Source organism: Harpia harpyja (genome assembly GCF_026419915.1).
Source record: "Harpia harpyja isolate bHarHar1 chromosome 23 unlocalized genomic scaffold, bHarHar1 primary haplotype SUPER_23_unloc_8, whole genome shotgun sequence".
Taxonomy (NCBI): Eukaryota; Metazoa; Chordata; class Aves; order Accipitriformes; family Accipitridae; genus Harpia; species Harpia harpyja.
Genome location: NW_026293170.1, coordinates 123137 through 144632, shown reverse-complemented (window position 1 = coordinate 144632; position 21496 = coordinate 123137). Strand labels below are relative to the sequence as shown.

The 21496-nt window shown below is 51.5% G+C and overlaps 2 protein-coding genes across 2 annotated transcripts; one reads left to right on the top strand and one right to left on the bottom strand.

The window, feature by feature from the left end:
- Window positions 1-6031: 6031 nt before the first annotated feature.
- On the bottom strand, window positions 6032-7834 carry LOC128137961 (proline-rich protein 22-like). Its single transcript, XM_052779220.1, is given in 4 exon segments — window positions 6032-6529; window positions 6531-7075; window positions 7265-7351; window positions 7807-7834. Coding segments are annotated over 4 exon segments (1158 nt in total).
- Window positions 7835-8504: 670 nt separating this feature from the next.
- LOC128137960 (uncharacterized) lies at window positions 8505-20736 on the top strand (the record flags this gene model as incomplete). The annotated part of the gene is made up of 7 exons (XM_052779219.1): window positions 8505-8843; window positions 9391-9531; window positions 9944-10585; window positions 15839-15950; window positions 18564-18751; window positions 19169-19231; window positions 20560-20736. Coding segments are annotated over 7 exons (1662 nt in total), but the record flags the coding sequence as incomplete, so codon positions are not given.
- Between the last annotated feature and the right edge of the window lie 760 nt (window positions 20737-21496).

Sequence of the window (21496 nt, the reverse complement as noted above, 5' to 3'; positions counted from 1 at the left end):
GTTTTATCTATAGAGCCATTAATTTCTGAAGAAGGCTGCACCTTCTGTCGGGAGAAGCCTCCTGGCTGAAATAACCCCCATTTCAGTCTTTGGCTGCTCTTCTTGGGATCTGCTAACTCACTGTGTCGGGTTTTTTTGTGTGGCGGGGTTTTTGTGTGTGTGGCGGGGAGGGTCCGCAGGGCCGGCTCCTGGGAGAAGCTGCTCGAAGCTCCCCCAGCTGGGAGCCGGACCCGCCGCTGGCCCAGGCCGAGCCCCTCCGCGACGGCGGTAGCGCCTGTGGGAGAACAGCTTTCAGAAGGGGAACGCCCAGTGAGTCGGGGGAGTGGGCTGTGAGAGGAACCCCTCTGCGGGTACCGAGGTCAGGGAAGGAGGAGGAGCGGGGGAGGCCGCGGTGAGGCGGCAGGCTGTCCCCCCCAGCCCATGGAGGGGAGCGGGGGAGCGGAGGGCGCCCAAGATGGCCGCGCCTCCGTGGCTGAGGCAGTCTGTGACTGAAGGACTGCGCCCTGTCTGTGGAAGGGACCCGCGCTGGAGCAGTGGGTGAAGGGCTGCCTCCCGCGGGAAGGACCCACGCTGGAGCAGTGGGTGAAGGGCTGCCTCCCGCGGGAAGGACCCACGCTGGAGCAGTGGGTGAAGGGCTGCCTGCCGCGGGAGGGACGGACCCCACGGCGGAGCAGGGGCCGAGCGCGGAGTCCTCCTCCCCCTGAGGAGGAAGGAGCGGCAGAGACCAGGGGTGAGGAACCGACCCCAGCCCCCGTCCCCTGTTCCCCTCGGGGGAGAGAACCGGGAGTGGGGCTGAGGCGGGAAGGCGGGAGGGCTGTGGGGAAGCTGTTCTCAGGTTGGGTTTTGCTTCCTAATATCCTTGTTTGGATTGGATTGGATTGGTAGCAGATGAAACGGATCTTGTTTCTTCCCCAAGTTGAGCCTGTCTTTTGCCCGTGACCGTGAGTGGGGAGTGATCCCTCCCCGTCCTTGTCTCGACCCACGAGCCTGCCTTTACATTTTCTCCTCATGCCACCGCGGGCGGGGGGCCTGAGCGAGCGGCTGCCTGGTGCTTTGTTACCGGTTGGGCTGAAACCACGACAGAGATGGAGGAAGAAAAAGTGAGGTTGGGGAGCAGGAGAGAGGGACAGAGCCAGGGGGGCGGAGGGGGTGGTGGAGACGAAGAAAGAAGGAGGTACAGAGAAAGACAGGGACAGGGAGTGGGACATACAGACCGAGAGAGGAAGAGAAGGACAGGGAACAAGACAGAGGGGCTGAGAAATGAAGAGAGGGTCAGATTCAAAGAAAGAGAACAAGAAGGGGGAAAAAAGAGCAATGGGCTTGTTACCGAAATCGGGAATAAAACTCCTCAACACCAATGTGACGTTAAGAAGTAGGCACCTCCTTTATTCTAGCGCTGGATGCGCGGGGGATAATTCCACCTAGCGTGCATGCCACAGCTTCAGCACAAACAGGTTATATGGAGTAACTAATTGCATATTAATCAGATTAATACACATATGCATAAAAATTATTATAAGTGATTATCATAGTACTGCCTACATCCGATCATGCGCAATGAAGAGTTCCTTTGAGTCGAAGGGCTACTTTTACGACCACGGACCCATTTGAGATTCTGTTGGCTGTCCTTGAAGTCCTTGTTCTTTGATCTTGAAGCTTAGTGCAATTTCAATTACATGTGGTCAGTTTCAACATTGTTCTCATCTAGTGTATAGGAACATCTAGTCCTAAGAGCAAAGAACTGCAAAACTTATGAGTAAGTACCAGTTAATCACTTGACTACACTTTTGTAATTACTTCTATTAGCTAGTTCCCTGGCTACACTTTTGTCTGTTGTTTCAATGATAATGTTAGTTCTTAAACACAAAATTCAATAGAAAATATATGAGTTTTCTATGATTATACCTATCGTGATTCATTGTACCTAACACAATTCCCTATAGTTACAATTTTAACTTGTATGTACAAAACTGATTTTTTTTTTTTTTTTTTTTTGGTATTGTAACAGGCTGGAGAACAGAGATGGAGGAGGAGGAGGAAAAGAGGGCTGAGAAGCAGGATAGAGGAAGAGAGGATAGAAAAAATGGAGAGCCAGCTGGACAGGGAGGTATAGCAGGAAGTGATGGTATAGGCAGTGGGACAGAGAAATAAAGGCAGAAAAGACGGGGCCAGGAAGCTGGACAGGGGGACATCAAGAGGAAAAAAGGGGCAGGGAGCGGGACAGAGGTGGAGAAAGAAGCAGCAGGGACTGAGGGAAAGGGAGAAAAAAGAAAGACAGGAAGAAGGATGGGGGATAGGTAGAGAGGGAAAGACAAGGATGGGGAGCAGGACACATTGTCAGAGAACAACAGGGAGCAGGACAGGGTGATAGAGAGAAAAAAGGGACAGGGAGGCAGGACAAAGTGAAAAACAGGCAAAAATAAGAGGCAGGGAGCAGGACAGCAATAGAGGGGAAAAAAACCTGGGTTGGGCAGCAGAATAGAGAGATGGAAAAGGAAAAAAAGTGCTGGGCTGCAGGACAGAGATGGAGTGAGGAAAACCCGGTGTCAGGGAGCAGGACAGAGTGACAGAGACAGGGAAAAAAACTGAAGAGGGAGCAGGGCAGAGAAACAGAGTGGGGGGAGATATGGAGAAGGACGGAGAAACAGAGAGAGAATGAGAGGGATGGGGAACAGGACAGACAGAGTAAGAAGGGGGTAAAAAGGCAGGCAGCAGAACAAAGGGAAAGAGAAACAGGGACAGGGAGCAGGACAAAGGGATGGGAGAGGCAAAAAATAGTGATGGGCTGCAAGACCGAGAGGGAGGAGTTAAAGAATAGACATGGGGAGCAGGACAGAGTGACAGAGAGAGAAAAGGGGACACAGAGAGCAGGACAGCACTGGAGGAAAAAACCAACTGTGATGGGCAGCAGGACAGAGAGATGGAGAAAGAAAGAATACTGAGTAAGAGAGAGAGGAAAGAAGGGACAGCCATCCTCCTCTTTCTCCTAATTCTGCCTGCTCCTCCTGTTTCTCCTGTTCCTCCTTGCTTTCTTCCTCCTCCTGTTCCTCTTATTCCTCATGTTCACCTTCCTCTTGTTCCTTCTCTGCCTTTTTCCTCTGGTTCCTCAAGTTCCTGCTTCTTTTCCTTTATTCATCCTTTTCTTGTTCTGCCTCTTCCTAATCCTCCTGTTCCTCCTGATCCTCCTTTTTCTACTCTTCCTCCTCACCTTCCTCCTTTGCCTGCTTTTCTTCCTTTTATTATTTTCCTCGTTATGTTTGTCCCCTTCTTTTCTTGTTAATCCTCCTTGTTCTATTTCCTATCATCCTCCTCTAGTTCCTCCTTCTTCTGTTCTTCTTCCTCTTCCTCACCCTCTTCCTCCTTCTCCCCTTCTCCTTTTTTTGCTCCTTTTCTTTCTCCTCCTCCTCCTCTGTTTCCTCCTCCTGTTCTTACTCCTGCTCCTCTTCCTGTTCTTACTCCTCCTGTTCCATGTTCTTCATCTTTTTCCTCTACTTCATCTTTCTTGTCTTCCTCATCCTTGTCCTCCCCTCCTCCTCCTCCTCCTTTTACTCCTCCTTCTTCTCCTCTTCCTGCTCCTTCTGTTCCTTCTTTGTTCCTCCTCTTCCTCCTCCCTGTTATTACTACTCCTCCACCTCTTTCTTTTTTCTTTTCCTCCTCCTCGTCTTCCTCGTTCCCCTTTTGTTCATTTCCCTCCAGCTCTTCCTCCTCATGTTCATCTAGTTCCTCCTCCTGTTTCTACCTGTTCCTACTGTTTCTCCTCCTGTTCTTCCCATTCTTCCTCCTCCTAGTTCTCCTGTTCTTCTCAGTGCTATATATTCCTCTCCACCTCCTGTTCTTCCTATTCTTCCTCCCCTTAATATTCCCCCCGCTGCTCCTCCTCCTCCGTCTCCTCTTTCCTATCCTCCTCCTGTTCTTCCTCATGTTATTACTTGTCCTCCTTTTCCTGTTCCTCCTCTCATTCTTCCTGTTCTTCTGCCTCCTCCTACTCCTGTTTTTCTGTTTCCTCCTCCTGTTCTTGTTCTTTCTCCTCTTCCTCCTCTTTGTTTTCATTGTTCCTTCTCCATTTTTCCTCCTTCTCTTTCTGCTCCTCCTTCTCCAACTAGTGTTCCTCCTGTTCTTCTGTTTCTCCTCTTCCTTCTCCTCTTCCTCCTCTTGTTCTTCCTCCTTCTCCACCTCCTATTCCTCCTCCTGATTTGTTTCTTCTACTTCTCCTCTTCTTGTTCTTTTTCCTCCTCCTTTTCTTCCAACGTCTACTCTTCCTGTTCTTCTTGTCCTCCTGTTCCTCCTTCTCTTCCTTTTTCCTCATCCTTTTCTTCCTACTCCTCCTGTTCTTTCTCATTCTCTGCCTGCTGTTCCTCCTCTGCATCCTTCTGCTCTTCCTCCTCCTACTCTTCTATTGTCTTCTTCCTCCCTTCTTGCCCCTCTTCCTCCACCTCTACCTCTTTTTCTTCCTCCTGTTCTTCCTCCTTTGGTTCATCTTCCTCTTGTTCTTCTTCCTCATCCTCCTGTTACTCTTCCTCCTCCTCCTATTCCTTCTGTTTATCTTCCTCCTCCTGCTGTTCTTCCTCATCCTGTTGCTTTTCCTCCTCATTTTCCTACTCTTCCTTCTCCACTTCTTCCACCTCTTCTTTTCTCAACCTTCTTTGCCTTTTCTTCCTGTTCTTCTTTCTCCTCCTTCCCTTCTCCTCATCCTCCTCCTGTTTTCTTGTTCTTCCTCCTCCTTCTCCTCCTCTTCTTGCTGTTCCTCCTGTACTTTCTGTTCTTCCTCCAACTTTTCCTCTTGTTCCTCCTCATCTTAAATTTCCTTGTGCTTCTCCACCCATTCCTTCGGTTCAAATTCGTCCTGTTCCTCCTGTTCTTTCTTCTCCTCCTTTCCCTGTTCCTCTCTGGTTCCTCAAGTTCCCGGTCCTCTTCTTTTAGTTCTCTTCTTCCTTTTACCTGGCCATCAGAATCTTAAAGCAGACGGAGAAGACACTTAGATTGACTAGGAGCTGTGCAGCAGGAGGAAGGGGGATAAAGAGACAGAGTCACAGCAGCACAGAATGGATGCTGAAAGGGACCTCTAGAGATCATCCAGCCCACCTCGGCTGCTCGAGCAGGGTCAGCTGCAGCAGGCTGTGAGTCTGCTTCTCGAAGGTGCCGTTGGCTGCGTTGCTCCCAGGTTGTGGAGCTCGCATGGGAAATGGGCAATAAAGAGGGATGAAGTTTCCAGGCGCTTTCTGGCCGGTGCAGTGTTTTGGTTTTTTTTTTTTTTCCTTCTGCTTTTTTCTCCCCCCTTCCTGGTCTTGCTGCTGCCCAAGGTGCAGCCAGACAAGTGGAGGAGGGTCCCTGCCTGGCCTGCAGCTCCCTCCCTCGCCATTCTTGGGGTGATTTGGGGTTATTTTGCTGTGTCAGTGAGGCAAAGCTGGGCTCTCCAGGGCTGAGGTCAGTGGGACCCGAGGAAGGCTGTGATGGTCTTGAGGCTTTGAAGGGCTTTGCACCGAGCCCTGTCCCCGCTGGAGGGGACGCTGGTGGTGTTCAAGACGAAGGCCTTGCAGCCCTTGTTGTCGTGTGTGCCCGTGTTCCCCCCGGCCCCCAAGGTCTGTCGTTGTCGCAGGGGCTCTGTGCTGCTTTCTGCATGGGGCCGTGTCCGTGAATCCTGCAGGGAGCTGTCTGTCCTGGCTTCCCCACCAAAGGGCTGCTCCCCCTGGGGAAGGGGAGAGGGGAGTCGTCCGCGTCCCGCCCCACCGTTGCCTGCCCCGCTGGTGGTGACTCGGCCCTGGGGTGGCTCGGTTCCCCTCGGGGCTTTCCCCAGCTCGGATTTGGGGCTCAGCGGGGCTTTTGCACCTCGTGGATGCTCTTTCCCAGTGCCCCCTGCTCTCCTCCCCCTCCCACACAGGCGCAGAGCAGTTCTGGAGAAACAGCTTTTAATTGAAAAGATAAGAGAAAAGGTCCCATCAAAGCTGGTCTGACCCCTCCCTAGCCCCCCCTGCCATATACCCCACCCCTCCTCTCTCCCCCTCCACTCCCCCCATCTCCATCTCACCCTTGTCTAAGCCCCCCCTCACACCCCCACGTTGGCTGCGAGAGCCCTGCGCTTGCTGGGTGGCATTGGCAAGGAGCTCTGCGCCTGCCTCTTCCTCGGCTTGTCTGCCACGGCAGGCGGGGATGGTGGCAGGTCCATCCCGGCATCCTGCCACGGCTCCTGGGGCTCCATCCCGATGACGTTGAATATTTTGAGGCTCAGCATGATGTCGCTGAGCGCGGGGATGCGGTAGTCAGGGGTGAGCAGCTCCTCAGGCAGTGAGAGCGAGCTGAAGTCGCAGTTGGGGGTGGCTGTGCCAGTGCCACCAGCGTCCTCGGGCATGGAGCTCCTGCTGGGAGCATGCTGGCTGACCCCCACCCCATCCAGGGAGCGACCAAAGAGCACTAGGGCCTCTTGGAGAGCCACTTTCTCAGACGCTGCAAGTTCACCTACGGGCTCCCCAAGGGCTTGGTTGTGGGGGTCAGCGCAGGGCCTGGGGGGGACGTCGCTGCCCGGGGGGGACGTCGCTGCCCAGGGGTGCCCCCACAGGGGTGGCCGTGCTGGAGATGTTGATCTGTGCCAACTGCCCCTTGGTGTGCTGGTAGCCGGGGATGGACACTGGCAGCTCCAGAGGGGCTGGGGCCACCCCACTCCTCTGATTTTCGTAGGGTGCGAGGTATTGTGGTTGGCCCTGGGGGGTCCCTGGGTCTGCCCAGGCCAGGGGGGCCCCGCAGCCCCAGGGACCCCACAGGGCAGTACCCGGCAGAGAAGCGGCGCCTTGGCCGAGCGTGGCGGTGGCCGGTGGAGGCAGGTCGGTGGTTGTCCGCTGGATGCGGAAGACCCGGGGGTCGAAGAAGCAGCCACATGGAACCGTCTGCAGACCTGTGTGGGTGAGGGGGAGCCGTGCTGGGCCGGGGGGACTCTCCAGGGGCACCCGCCGAGCCGGCCCCGATGGCCGACATCCCCCAGCTCTGGGCCAGGGGCGTGGGGAGCTTGTGGCTGGGGCGATCCCCACGGGGTGAGCTGCTGTGCCGGTGGGACGAGGTTGCAAATCGGGGAGGAGACTCGCATCTAGGTGAAACGGGAGAGATGGCCCCAAATATTTGGGGAATTCTCTGCAGATCGGCTTTACTGGGCACGCGCCGCCCGGGCGAGGGCAAGGATGCTCACCGGGGCTTGCTGAACCCCCACGCGAAAAGCGCCGGGGGGACGGGTGTGATGGGGATGGCGAAGGTGCCAGAGCAGACTGGGGTGCCATACCTGCTGGTGGTGCCTGGGGGGCCTGGGGTGCCCGGGCTGCAGGGAAGGGCTGCTCCCGCGCGGGCAGGCGGCACAGGTTGGCTGAGCCTGAGAGAGAGAGACAGGAGCGATGGCCGGCGGTCACCTCCGCTGTTGCCCCGCAGGAGCGTCCCTGGGCTGCAGGGGTTGGGGTCGGTCCCTGTCTCGAGGGTAGAAGGTTCCGGGGAGCACGAATGGCTGGAAAAGCTGGGGCGCCGGGGGGCCCCAGGGCCCAGGCAGTGGGAGCTGCATTGGTGGCCGCGCCATGGTCCCTTCTGGCTGTTGGCTGCTAAGGACTCTTTGGCGTCTCCCCGGAAGGAATGCGGGGGCTCCCTGTGTTCCGCCCCACCCCCAAGAGCCTCCCCAGCTCCTCCTGGGGAGGGAAAGGGTTAAGGGAGGCTGGGGTGCCCCCGGGGCCTACAGGCGGCTCTCAGGGTCTGCGGGTGCAAATCCTCTTTGCTTTCAACAGTATTTTTCCGGTGGGGGAAAAAGAACAAGTTGATTCAGCCGAGCTGAGTGGGGACCAAGCTGCAGCTGCACCCACAGCCTCATTGCACCAGATGGCAAATGCATTTGTGACTATTGCCTGTGCTTCCGTTCGCTGCGTTGACCGGAGTGACGCAGAAATAAGAAAAAGGACCTCGAGGGCGCAAAGGAAGGGCACGCGGTGTCGCTCGGTGGCACGCTTTCCCCCAGCCCTCGCTCCAGTAGTGCTGTCAGGTCTTTTAGTCTCCTGATGGGAAAAGCAGCAGCTCTGGATCCCCCTCGGAGGGGGCGGCGCTTTCCCTGGGTGCGTGACACCCAGGAGGAGACAGCACCCGCTGCCGCGTGCTCCCAGAAAAGGACTGGATTCTGCCCAACGTCCGGTGTCGGGGTGCTGGGGCTGTTTGTGCTCTATGGGACCCCAGGGATGGGGTTAGTACATCCCCTCCTCGTGCTTGGAGGATTTGGCACTAGCAAGGACACCCTGGTAGGAACACGGGCCTCTCGCTTCCGCCGTGTGAACAGTGTGTGGACTGGGGGAGTCGGGACAACTGCTGTGAACCGGAGGCCAAAGATCTCTCCTGGCCTGTATCCTGTTAATTAAAGAGATTGCTCTCTGTTCGTGAGGCACCTCTGGCTGCAAGATTGTGCGAGGCCAGGTACTGCGTAGCTTGTGGCGGGGACCGATGCTGGGGGCGTGAAGGGAAGTGCACTTCTAAAACCATAAAACTTTATTTCATTTCAGAGCGCAGCTGAGCCAGCCCGCTCCTCAACACTCTGCCATCTGCACCGCTGTGGCTGGGACCGGGCAGTGCTGCACATCCCAAAGGCCACCAAGTCACACCCGTGTCCCTGCTGCTTTGCCGGGAGCTTCTGCGGTGCGAGCGATGTTTTGGGGGCTGATCTCTTGGACTGCAGCTACTCCATGCCTGACCGGCAGCTGGTCAGGAGGGTGGTGTCCCAGGTGGAGTTCTACCTCTCTGACGAGAACCTGGCCAAGGATGCTTTCCTCCTGAAACATGTCCAGAAGAACAAGATGGGCTTCGTCAGCGTCAAACTGCTGACGTTCTTGAAGAAGGTAGGCAGCCCGTTGCGTTGGCCAGCCGGGGTGGGAAGTGGCCTCCACGTGGAGGGTGCCTGGGTGTCTGGGTGTGCTCTGGCTGTCTGCGGTGAGGTGTACGGGGAGGTGCAGGCTCTGCTCAGGCTGTCTGTGTCCTGGCAAAGCGCTGGTGGTGTAGAGCTGGGCCCTGCTCTCTGCCTTCAACGTGCTGCAGCAGTTCTCCACCCAGGGAGCGTGGCTGGGGAAGCGGTGAGCAGTCCTCAAACCCCAGCCCCAGGGCTGGGTTCAACTCTTCTGCCCGTGGTTCCCCCAGGCTGCTCTGGGAGAGATCATCCCTTAACTAAAAAACTGCAGGGAAGCACTGGTGGTGTGATGTACAGGGAAGCTGTGTCTTCTTGCCACGGTCCGGGAGCACAGGGGACCTTCTCCCACAAGTCCTGAATGGGGGATATTGCCTTGCCACGACCTCAGGTTGATGGGGTTGCAGCCTGCCTGGATGATGGGTTTAGGGTGGTCCCTGCCTGGGGAGACTCACAGTGACGCAGTGGCCCCCTCTCTCCCTCAGGTGGAATACCTGACGCATGACTGGTGGCTGACGCTCTACGCCCTGCAGTTCTCAGAGCTGCTGGAGGTGAACGAGGAGGGCACCAAAGTGAGGCGGTGGGTGATAGCATATGTCCATACATTCTGTATGGTACGTCTAAATATTTTTTGGTCTTAATATTTTGTACCAGCCATGGAAACTGGTTTGCTGCTAGATGACTGTAAAAGTGAGATTTGGTAAATAATTATTAGAAATCTTATACTAACACTATGACTGAAAAAATAGACAGAAGTGTAGCCAAGTAATTAACTAGTAGAGGTAGTTACTCCTAAGTTTTACAGTTCTTTGCTCTTATGACTGGATGTTCCTGTACATTAGATAAGATTAATATTGAAACTGACCATATATGACTGAAACCATGTTAAGCTCCAAGATCAAAGAACAAGGATGACAAACAAGACTTGAAGGTCAGCCAACAGAATTTCAAATGGATCGGTGGTTGCAAAAGCAGCCCTTCGACTCAAATGAAGAACCATTGCGCATGATCAGATGTAGGCAGTACTATGGTACTCAGCACTGCGCACTGGTGCAGTACAAGAGCCTGGGGAGCGCTTCAGCCTTGAGGAGCCTTGAGGACCTCGGCCGCCAGAGCTGTCCGCGTGGCGAGAGCATCAGCGTGGTCCGGCTCTGCGGGAAGGGCTCCGAGAAGACACCCGGGGCCGAGAGGGAGGTGGCAGACGAGCTGGTGGACCAGCCGGGTTGGAAAGCGCAGGCGGTGGCCGTGACCTTCCCCGACGGCCTCGGGGACTCCCTGCTCTGCAGCTCCCCGGAGCGGAACGGTGCCCAGGCGTTGCCACCCCTCCTCCTGCACAAGGATCCCTCGGCACCCTCCTGGCCCGGCAGCAACTTCAAGCCCAGCAATTTCGGCAACGCCTTCACTGGATTGCTCCTCGCCAGCAAAGTCTTCCCTCCGCTGGGGACAGGCTTGGGCACAGGCAGCTGCTACGGCCTCTGCTCCAGCACTGAGAGCACTCGTGGCTGCGGCTGGGGGAGTGGGGTGGATGCCTGGGCACCCTGGCCCAGCAGCCCCTCTCCAGATGCCAAACCTCTTGCCGGCAATCCTCCGGCAGCGACGTGGGTGCCTGAGCCCCTCGGCCTGCGGGATGCGGTGCTTTGCCTGCCCCACTGCTGTCCCAAAAGTGGGGTCGTTTACCTGGTGTGCAAAATGCCAATAGAGACACAGAGCAGAAGTATTTTATTCCAATTTATGTTTACGCAAAGATGGGGGCTAGGTGGTAATCCGCAACGCTAGCACCCCTCATGCCTAAACGGGCAAGCAATTTATACAGTTCAGTTATATATATTCGATTTCCAAAGTTCTTCCCAAAACTATTACTGGGAGTAGCTTATCTAGCATAGTTCCTATTGGACTAAAGTTTCCCTGCTTGGAATTAAAGGTACAGCGTTCTTTTCTTCTACAGCGCATGCTCAAGGAGAGAGTGGGGGGGTAAGTCTTTTTGGTGTGGAGTTGAGTTGGTGGTCATGATCTCCCCCTGCCACCTTTACCTTTCCTCCAGTTTTCAAAGATTTTTCTGACTTCATGCCTATTATAATTATTCAACTTTTCGGCGCCTCCTGGGGTAGGATGTTCCCTTCTTATCAGTCTTTTAGTTCTTCTTCAGGGGCACAGTTGTTAGCAAGGCATGCATTGGTTATACAAAGGGGATCTTGCTTCACAAGACCTTTGTGGCCTTTTTCATGTGGCTTAAGTACATAATTTCTTAAGTACATCATTTCCCCCCTTTGGGACTATGAGTTCTCTTCATATGAGTCTCATGAGTCTCACTACTTCATTTTATCGTTCTATATGCTCTAGCCGTGGCTTGTAAAACCAGTCTCTTGACAGAACTTAAAACAACACAAAGTATGAGTGTAGTAATGACAACAGTGATCGAAGTTTAAATTAGGTTTGCCAGCCATCCAGTAAGGGAGGATCCTGTTCCATGTAATATGTTATTTAACCACCCTATTTCCATTGTTGTTCTTTTTCTTTCTTAGAAAAACTTTTTTCTAAGTCCGAAGGTAATAGTCCCCAATTTAAAGGATTGTCTGCCAACTCAGGTGGAGGGAGACGAGCGGTTACGCTAACATTCTGGATTTGCCCAAAGGACTGGATAAGCTGTAAAACCAAATTCTCTTGACCTACTGCTAGTACCAAATGGGATATTATAATATTCAGGTTCTTCATTCTCTCAAAGTTCAATGGTCTCAGATTAGCTGAAATTTGAGTTTCCCAGTCTGTGGCTGTCCACTTTTCCTGATCTGGTTCTGGTGCTCTTTTCACTCGCGTGTAATGAATCCAGGAGTCCATTCCTTCTACTTTGGCTGCAGTATAGGTTTTCAGTAACATGGTGTAAGGTCCTTTCCGCCTTTATCCAACAGGAGAGAGACCTTCTGATTCAGATACCTGTGTAGTGAAGATAAAGCATGCGAAAGAGAAATCAAATACTCTTTAACATCAGCCTGCCCTTTTATACGCATTTGGTCTCCTGTGATGTTAGAAAGATTCATGGGATATGCTTTCCCATAAACAACCTTAAAAGGACTTACTTTCTCTTTGACCCTAGGAGTTACTCGAATTCGTAAAAGAGCTATAGGTAAAATTTCTACCCATTTAAGGTGTGTTTTCTTGACACAGTTTAGCAAGTTGCCTTTTAAGAGTTTGATTCATTCTTTCTAGCTTCCCACTTGATTGTGGCCTCCAAGGGGTGTGTAATTCCCACTTAATCTGTAAAAATTTAGAAAGCCCTTGCATGACTTCTGCAATAAAATGAGGCCCATTATCAGAGGAGATTCCTTCTGGAATACCAAATCGGGGTATTATTTCCTTCAATAAGATTCTAATTACCTCTCTAGCTCTTTGTTGGTACGGCAAGGGAAAGCCTCTGGCCAGCCAGAAAAAGTATCTACCAATATCAATAAATATTTATATTGGTTATACCTAGGTAGCTCTGAACAATCTATTTGCCAGTATTCCCCAGGAGTTATTCCTTGTTTCACAATTCCTCCTATAACCTTTTTCCCAATTTTTGGGTTATTAGCACAGCAGATGGTACACTTTTTTCACTACCATGTCTGCTACCCTTTGTATCTTTGGTCCAAAAATATTTCTTTTCGCAGTTATTGTCAATCCTGTATGCATCTCCTGATGTAATCTCTTGAGCAAAGTTTCCATCATTCTTTCAGGAATCAATAGCGGTGTTATCCACCAACCTTGTCCATTTTTGGAGCAGTCTATCTGTTCTGCTAGTTAATCTTCCTTCTCAGTACATTTTGGTGGTGGTAATTCTAAACGAGGCCCTGGAATTAAAGCCTCTTCAAATTTTGGCTCCTTTAGAGCTGCCTTTTTAGCAAGACAATCGGCCTTCCAATTTCCTTTTATAGTTTCACTATTTCCTTTTTGGTGGGCTTTGCAATGCATTATTGCTACCACCATCGGCTTTTGAATGCTCTGTAATAGTTCTCGTATTTGTGCAGCATGCTTGATTTCAGTTCCTTGTGCTGATAGTAGTCCTCTCTCTTTCCAGATGGCTCCATGGGCATGTACAACTCCAAAAGCATACTTAGAATCTGTCCAAATATTAACCTTTCTCCCTTCACTCAGTGCCAATGCTCAAGTTAAGGCCATTAGTTCTGCCTTTTGGGCTGATGTTTTGGGAGATAAGGCTCGTGCCTCTACTATGCCATCTAAGGTCGTCACAGCGTATCCTGACAGTCTCTTCCCATCGCGAACAAAACTACTGCCGTCAGCATATAACTCCCAGTCTGGATTTTCTAACAGAGCGTCTTTAAGATCCTGACGGCTAGCATATATTTCCTCTACAGTTTGTAAGCAATCGTGTTCTGGTGAACTCTCCGCTCAATCAGTGGAGAGGAACACTGCAGGATTTGTAACTGCAGTAGTCTTGAGATCAATGTCATCTTGTTCTAGCTGTACCACTTGGTATTTCAGCATACGGCTGAGGGACAACCAATGCCCCCCTTTTTGTTCCAAAACTGTGACTACCGTATGTGGTACATACACAGTAATTTCCCGAGATTCCGCTGCAATTAAGATGTCATCTCCATACTGTAATACAGTTCCCTGTCCATTTTCTTTTCTCCAAATCTCTAATTCATTCACCAGCTGATTTCCAAAAATAGTTGGGCTATTCTTGAAGCCTTGTGGGAGAACTGTCCAAGTATATTGTGTCTTTCGCCCTGTTTCAGGATTTTCCCACTCAAAAGCAAAAAGCTTTGTTCACTGGTGAGGGTAGTTAGTAACGTATACAGGTTTGCAACTACTGGATGTGTATCTTGTACTCTCTGATTTAGTGCTCTAAGATCCTGGACTAAACGGTAATCTTTTCCGTTAGCTTTCTTTACTGGTAAGATAGGTGTATTATATTTTGACTCACATTCTGTTAGCAACTTACATTTTAAGAATTTTTGAACTATTGGTACCAAGCCAGTTCTCACTTCTAATTTTAAAGGGTGTTGTTTAATTCTTACTGGTGACGATCCTGGTTTTAGATCGATTCTTACTGGTTCCGCTCTCTTAGACCTTCTTGGAACTTCTCCTGCCCAAACGATGGGGATCACTGCATCTTCTGTTTCTCGAGGTACCTTGTCCCTTTTGGGATTTGTATCCTGTAACAACAAAACTACGGCTTCAACATATTTAGATTCTGGGATTAAAATTGCAACTTCCCCATCCTTGAATCTGATTTCAGCTTCTACCTTTTCAAGTAAATCTCTACCCAGTAAAGTTTTCAGAGAATTTGGCAAATATAAAATCTGGTGAGTAACCCATTGTTTTCCAAGTTTAAATTTCAGGGATTTGAAAAATGGCCAGGTCTCACGAGTCCCTGTCGCACCAATGACATTTATGCTTTTGTTACTTAAATTTCCTTCTAGTGTATTGAAGACCGAATACGTAGCCCCAGTGTTGACTAAAAATTCTGTTTCCTCATCTCCCAGCTTTGCTTTAACCAGCTTAGGTTCTGCTGGGAGAGGTTCCTCCGGTCCCCATCGGTCCTCTCCCCCTGCTCACTTCAAAGGCTTCTCTCAGCACAGCCACAAGTACACTTGATTCCTCTTTCCTTTAACATCCCTCTTCCTTAACCCTTTCCTCTTCTTGACTGCTGTAGCCAAACGCACTACCTCATCCATTAACTTCCCTGGTCATTCAGGGACATGTTTAGAAAAATATTTTTCTTGCTGCACATATCCCAGATTTCCACAATAGTAACATTTTCTTCTAGTGTTCCTTCACATTCTCCTTCTCTTTTTCTAGGTCTTAGTTCAGACCCTGTACCTGATCATCTTTCTTCCTAATCCTTATCTCACTTGTAAACTCCTTGCAAAAGCAACTGCCAATAAATCAGCCTCTTGTTGCTTTGCTCCTCTTCTTTTTTTTCCTCTTTCTTTTTTTTTTTTTTTTGTTTCTGCTATCAGGGGCCATTTGATGCAAGTGCAAGTGCATCATTAAAATTCTGTTAGCAGAGCTTGTCTGAGTCCCCCAAAATCACTGGGATGCTCCTCAGGTCTCTGCCTGCATTCTTGCACTTTTAGTCCAGTTTACCAATTTACCCCTAGTTCTCCACATGCCCTAATGGCTTCTATTAAATTTCAGAGCCCTGTCTGACAAACGGCTCAGTCTCCTACCCTGTTATAGTCCCAGTTTCGATTTTTTTTTTTTTTTTTCCCCCTAGACTGTTGTGCTAGTTCTGCTCAGGGAAATTTAACATTCACCCTTCTCCTTTTCTTATAGGGACATCAGATCCCAGGAAGCAGCTGCAGCCTCTGCCAAGGAAGCTATCCTTGAGATTTTTTTTTTTCTTTTTTGGAGGAAGCTCTCCCCTCCGGGATCCACCTGTGACTCCTCCCAGCAACTCCCAGAGTCTTTTGCTGTCTCTTTTAGGGACTTGAGATCCCGGGTAGCAGCCCCAGACTCATCCAAGGAAGCTATCCAAGGTGATTTTTCTCTTCTGCAGGAAGCTCTCTCCTCCAGGATCGATCCAGGACTCCTCCCAGGCATCTCCCAGAGTCTTTTGACCTCTGCTTTACGTAACTATCTCACATATCAGACCCAGACTCCTCCAAGGAAGCTACCCTTGAGGTTTTTTCTTTTTCAGAGGAAGCTGTCCCCTCTGGGATCCACCTGTGACTCCTCCCAGCAACCGCAAGAGGCTTTTAACCTCCCTTTTAGGCACCTGAGATCGTGGGTAGCAGCCCCAGACTTCTCCAAGGCACCTACCCAAGATGATTTTTCTCCTTTGGAGGAAGCTCTTTCCTCCAGGGTCCACCTGAGGCTCCCCCGAGGCATCTCCCAGAGTCTTTTGGCCTTTTCTTGTAGGGACCTCAGATCCCAGGTAGCAGCCCTGGATTCTCCAAGGCAGGTACCCAAGATGATTTTTCTCTTTTGCAGGAAACTGTCTCCTCCAGGATCAACCCAAGACTCCTCCCAGTTCTCTCTCAGAGTCTTCTGACCTCTGCTTTTGGTACCGGAGATCGCAGCTACCTGCCTCAGACTCCTCCAAGTATGTTACTCGACATATTTTTTTTCTCCTTTAGATAAATCTCTCAACTCTGCCAGCCACCTGAGACTCCTCCCAGGCATCTCCCAGTCTTTTGACCTCTGCTTTACATACCTAACATCTCAGGTAGCAGCACAGATTCCTCCAAGGAAGCTACCCAAGATGGTTTTTCTCCTTTGTTGGAAGCTCTCCACTCCACGATCCATCTGAGACTCCTCCCAGGCATCTCCCAAAGTCTTTTGACCTCTGCTTTTGGGACCAGAGATCCCAGGTAGCAGCCCCAGACTCCTCCAAGTAAGTTACTCCAGGTATTTTTTTCTCCTTTAGATACAGCTCAACTCCGGCAGCTGCCTGAGCCTCCTCCCAGTCACCTCCCAGAGGCTTTTGTCCTCTGCTTTACCTACCTAAGATCTCAGGTATCAGCCCCAGACTCCTCCAGGGAAGCTACCCTTGAGGTTTTTTTCTTTTTTGGAGGAAGCTCTCCCCTCCGGAATCCACCTGTGACTCCCAGGCATCTCCCAGAGCCCTCTGCTTTCAGTACCGGAGATCGCAGATCAGATTCGACAAGGGTATAAAGAGGGTCCCGCCGGAGGACATTTTGGAATCAGTCCTCCCGAGAGCAGCGGATCTGCAGTCAGGGACTCCCCCTTGGGTCGGGACACCGCCCGAGGTAACTCCTCGAGGTAGAGAGCCCTCATCTTTTAGGTGAGTGATACGCGCATTTTGAGTCATCATTTTAAATCTTAAGAATTCTTAAGAAGTCGGTTGTGTAGTATTAATTCCCCTTACATCATTGAGCCTGTGGTTTACAAAATGTTACCGGAGTTCTAACTAACTTTTTACTAAAGAATAAAGCTGAGCTTTAACACCTGTGGGATTTGATTGTGCGTGCCTCTGTAACATCCCTTCGAGTGTAGGTTAAAGCTCTGCCAAGGAGGCCCGCTAGCTCGTGAGCCAAGACCCCCTTCTCCCTTTGAGAAAGGTGAATCCCATCTGACACCAGCAGGCCTGGGGCCGTGCCGGCCACCCCATTATCGAAAAACCCAAAAGTCTGGCGGGGACACCAGCCACGACCCACGTATTAACGGACCGGGTCCGTCTCTTTCTTCCAGTGCCGCTGCCCGCAACTGGAAGGAGAGAGGGAAAAATAACCCGTGTTCCAGATTCCCCTCCCAACCATCCCAAGGCCCCAAAGTCTCTTTCGATCGCCCTCGGACCACGCGTTGCAGCTTCGTCGCCACCCAGGCGGAAGAGCAGTAGTGGGCAATAGCCCGTGGGCCGTCCCAGGCTAGGAAGTTTCCCAGTGCTGCCCTGAACCCGGGCCCCGGGGAGGCAGCAGGCTTCCCTAAGAGGAGGCTCTGTCCGGCATCTCGGACCCTCTGTTCCCCTCAGAAGGGAGTCACCCACACCCCTAAGCCGTCTTTGCTTCCTCGGGGAGGCGGTCGTAGGGTAGGGGGTAGGCCTTTCTGACCGTGGCAACACCTCTGGCGTAGCTGGTCCGAGCGCCACAGCCTTCCTGGACTGGCCTTCCACCTCCGGAGCCTCAGGCACCTGGCAAGGCGAGGAGGGGGTTCACCTGCCGCCCCCAGCCTGGCCTCGCCTCCTTTCCTTTTTCCTTTCCTTTCCCCTTTCCTTTCCCTTTCCTTTCCTTTTCCCTGTCCTTTCCTTTTCCTTTTCCTTTCCTTTCCTTTTCCTTTCCCGTTCCTTTTTCTTTCCTTTTCCTTTCCTTTTCCCTGTCCTTTTTCTTTCCTTTTCCCTGTCCTTTCCTTTTCCCTGTCCTTTCCTTTTCCTTTTCCTTTCCTTTTCCCTTTCCTTTTCCTTTTCCTTTCCTTTTCCTTTCCTTTTCCTTTCCCTTTCCTTTTTCTTTCCTTTTCCCTATCCTTTCCTTTTCCCTGTCCTTTCCTTTCCTTTCCTTTCCCTTTCCCTTTCCCTTTCCCTTTCCCTTTCCCTTTTTCTTTTCCTTTCCCTTTCCCTTTCCCTTTCCCTTTCCCTTTCCCTTTCCCTTTCCCTTTCCCTTTCCCTTTCCCTTTCCCTTTTCCTTTCCCTTTCCCTTTCCCTTTCCCTTTCCCTTTCCCTTTCCCTTTCCCTTTCCTTTCCTTTTCCTTTTCCTTTCCCTTTCCCTTTCCCTTTCCTTTCCTTTTCCTTTTCCTTTCCCTTTCCTTTTCCTTTCCCCTTTCCTTTCCTTTTTCCTTCGTTTCGGAAAGGGCTGGGGGTGGCGCGGCCCCTGGGCCGAGACCTGCCGCTCCGCTCCGCTCCGCTCCGCTGCGGGCCGGGCCGGCTCCGGGGCAGCTCGCCTCGGCGACCGACTGCCGGTTGCAGTGACAGCCGGGCAGCGGCCCCAGGCTGCTCCAAGGAAGCTCCCGGAGACGAGGGTTCTCCTCTGGAGGAAGCTCTCTCCGCCGGGAGCCACCCGCCACTCCGTCCGTCCTCGGGTCCCCCTTGTCCCGGCAGGCTGCGCTGGGGCCCGGGAAGGGCCTCGGGAGAGCCCCGGGGCTGCGCTGGGGCCGGGGCCGGGGCCGGGGCCGGGGCCGGGGCCGGCTCTGTCCTGGCGGCGACCCCCCCTGCGGCGGGGGCACGGGAGGACCCCCTTTGGTCCGCCCCGGGACGGACTGACAGCGCTGCCCTCACAGCGGGGGGGGGACGGACTGACTGACAGCGGCGGGGCGGGGGTGTCGCCCCCCCTCCAGGCGCTGGGGGACGGCATCGCATCCCCCTCGGCCGCCCCTTCCTTCCCCAGGCAGAAGAAACGGACGGACACACGGCCATGGGGGCTTCCTCCCCTGAACCGCTCCGCTCTGCCACAGGTTGCCGCCAGGTCCCCGCTAGCAAGTGGGCCCGGGGTTCAAAAAGCAAGTGTCCGTGTGTGTGTGTGCGGGGGGGGCGTGGGGGCTGTGTATCTAGCTCGGTAGCGCTCTCTCTCTCGAGCCAGTGCAACTGTAATTGCCAACAAGCGGTAACAGCAACTATCGATCCCAGGAGCACCTGGTGTCTATGCAGTATTTTGATACAAACTTATCATCTCCAAGAAAGTAAATCGCTAATAAAGCAAAGCCAGCAGCAGGACAAGCAGCACCGGGGCAGAGGAGATTCCCCCTTTTGGGGAGGGAGTGGGTAAGTAGCACAAAAATGCCCGGCGGGAGGAGGAAAAACGGAGAAGCCTTTTCCAGTTCCGACTTCCCTCACCCACGAGCTCTCGGGCCTGATCACACTGACTTCAGCAGCTAGGAGCATCAAGGTCCGCAGTCACCAGTGCCGACAACACGGCACCGGTGCCACGAGCCCAGGTACCGCTGGAAGTGATGTCAGATGCAGAAAACCCTGTGGTAGATTAGAAAGTCCTGTTCTAAATTCAGTCAGTTAGCCAAGATCAGCCTGGTCTTTTCCAGTCTTCCTGTTTAACGATGCCTCACCTGGAGCACCAATGCTGATCCTTTCTGTCCTTCCTCATGGATGGTGCGTCCCTCTTGGCAGGAAAATGAACCACTGACCCGATACAGAGCGACTGAGTGGTCAAAGCGAGGAGGGGATACCTCCTCAAAGGACCACCGAAGACCAGCCGAGACCCACGCACGTGCGGAGAAGGCACCTGATGCGTCAGGGTTACGTCCTGCTACGCACATGCATCAGATAGTTTGAATATGTATTAGGTAGGAGTAGTTTGATAAATTAGATGCAACTGTTACTGTATAAAAGGGACACAGCTGATGAATCTGGCGTGCTTGATTTGTGCAAAGTCCACGGAGCACCCTGCGCAGAACAAAACATTATCTCTGCCGCCTGTGTGAGATTGTTCTCTTGCACACCATGTACCGAATCCGCTTTTAGGACAACAGAAGCAAGTGTGGGGCTTTTTCCAGCCTTTATGGGATGCCAAGGGGAAGAGAGGGAAGAGCTTGCTTGTTTCTGCTTGTTCTTTTTTAAGTACCTTTCCCTTTCCTTTAAGAAAGCGGCCACTGCTTTAAAGAACAAGGTGCTTTCTCAAAGTTAAAAGAATGCCTATCATCCCAGTTAAAATAAAAACCATTTTTGTTTAGATTTCATTAACCCATGTTCTTTATCATCTAAAACGATTTTTCCAAAATGGATGCACATTTTGCCCATAATTCTGTAATGGCATTTTCCGGACTGAGACATCAAAATGTCTTTGTGTGTAGGTTGTAGCCTCAGCCAGCCCAGCTCTTGCAGGGTAAAGGCCCTTTCTTATGCAGCTGCATCTAAGATCAGGGAAGTGGGACATCCTCCTCCTGACAGAACCAGTGCTAAAGAAGACCAACTCACGGATAGCTTCCCTTATTTATGGCTTGTTCTCCGTCTGGTCAACTCTCTATCCATTCCCTGGTCCTCACTGCTGTCCCTCTCATTGTACAGCCCCCCAGCAGAAGGGACCGAACCCTGGTGCACTCAGCCTGTACCACGGTTTGTGGGACAGGCCTAAGGAGAACGGCATAAATGGAACCAGTTTCTCAACCCCATTTCTTCTTGGAGGGAAAGCATTCTTTCACTGCTGACGGGAGTCCGGGAATGAATACAGAGGCGTATAGGGTGGATAATCCGTGCACCACGGTGGCAACAAGCCAAACAGACCCCGTGTTGCATTATCTGACTCATTTAGAGCATCGCCTCATTCTGCCAGACACATTACCCTGTCAGACGGCCACACGTCGCTACTGCTGCAGTAACCACCAGTAACACAGTGTTATGCGTTAGACCAGCATTGTGCATGTACGTGCTGACGGTGCCTCAGCTCAGGAGAGGGCTGAAGAATGACGGTTCATTGCAAATGCGCTAGCGTGATGGCAAAAAGCTGCCTGAGCATGCCCTAGGCACATCTGAAATCTTAACTCCCAGCCTCATCCCACTACGTATCAAAGGCATAAATAATGACACAACTTGTAGCAGAGTGGCAAAATCTAATCCAAAACATTTTCACCAATTTTGACCTTTTTAATGCTGTGAAGCATAGGGCAGCAGTCCATCCAATACTAGAAACCTCTACTTCTTCTTCTTGGAGGGAAGGAGTGTTTTCTGCCAGGGTAAGACTGATTAAAATAACACACAGTTCCAAGCTGATGCTTGTTGTACTAGAGTCTCATACAATGATTTTCAAATATAAAATTCCCGATTTATAACACTCAAGGATCAAAATCGTAAAGCTTGTTGCTCTTTTTCCAAAACCTCTAGGTTGTGAAGAAAAAGACATTCGAACCCAACATCTTCAGTACGTTAATTTGAAAACGTACACAAAGTAGAATTTCATTTTAAAGCATTTAATAGCGGAGACAAGCAATGCGTAAAGCTGAATTACAAAAGAAACAATACAACCCGACATTCATGCTACAAGTTTACCTTTCCACAACCATTAGTACTTCCAGGTCAGTTCTTTCCAACAAAGAGATGCTGTAGTGGCGAGAAGATTATGCCGGGGAAACAACAACAACAAAACCCCCCCACGTTGTACCTAAAATACTTCTTTGAGAATTGTAACAACAAGGTAATTTCTGTCCACCAGAAAGACACAACCCCAGCACAAAATAATACAGAGGAAGACC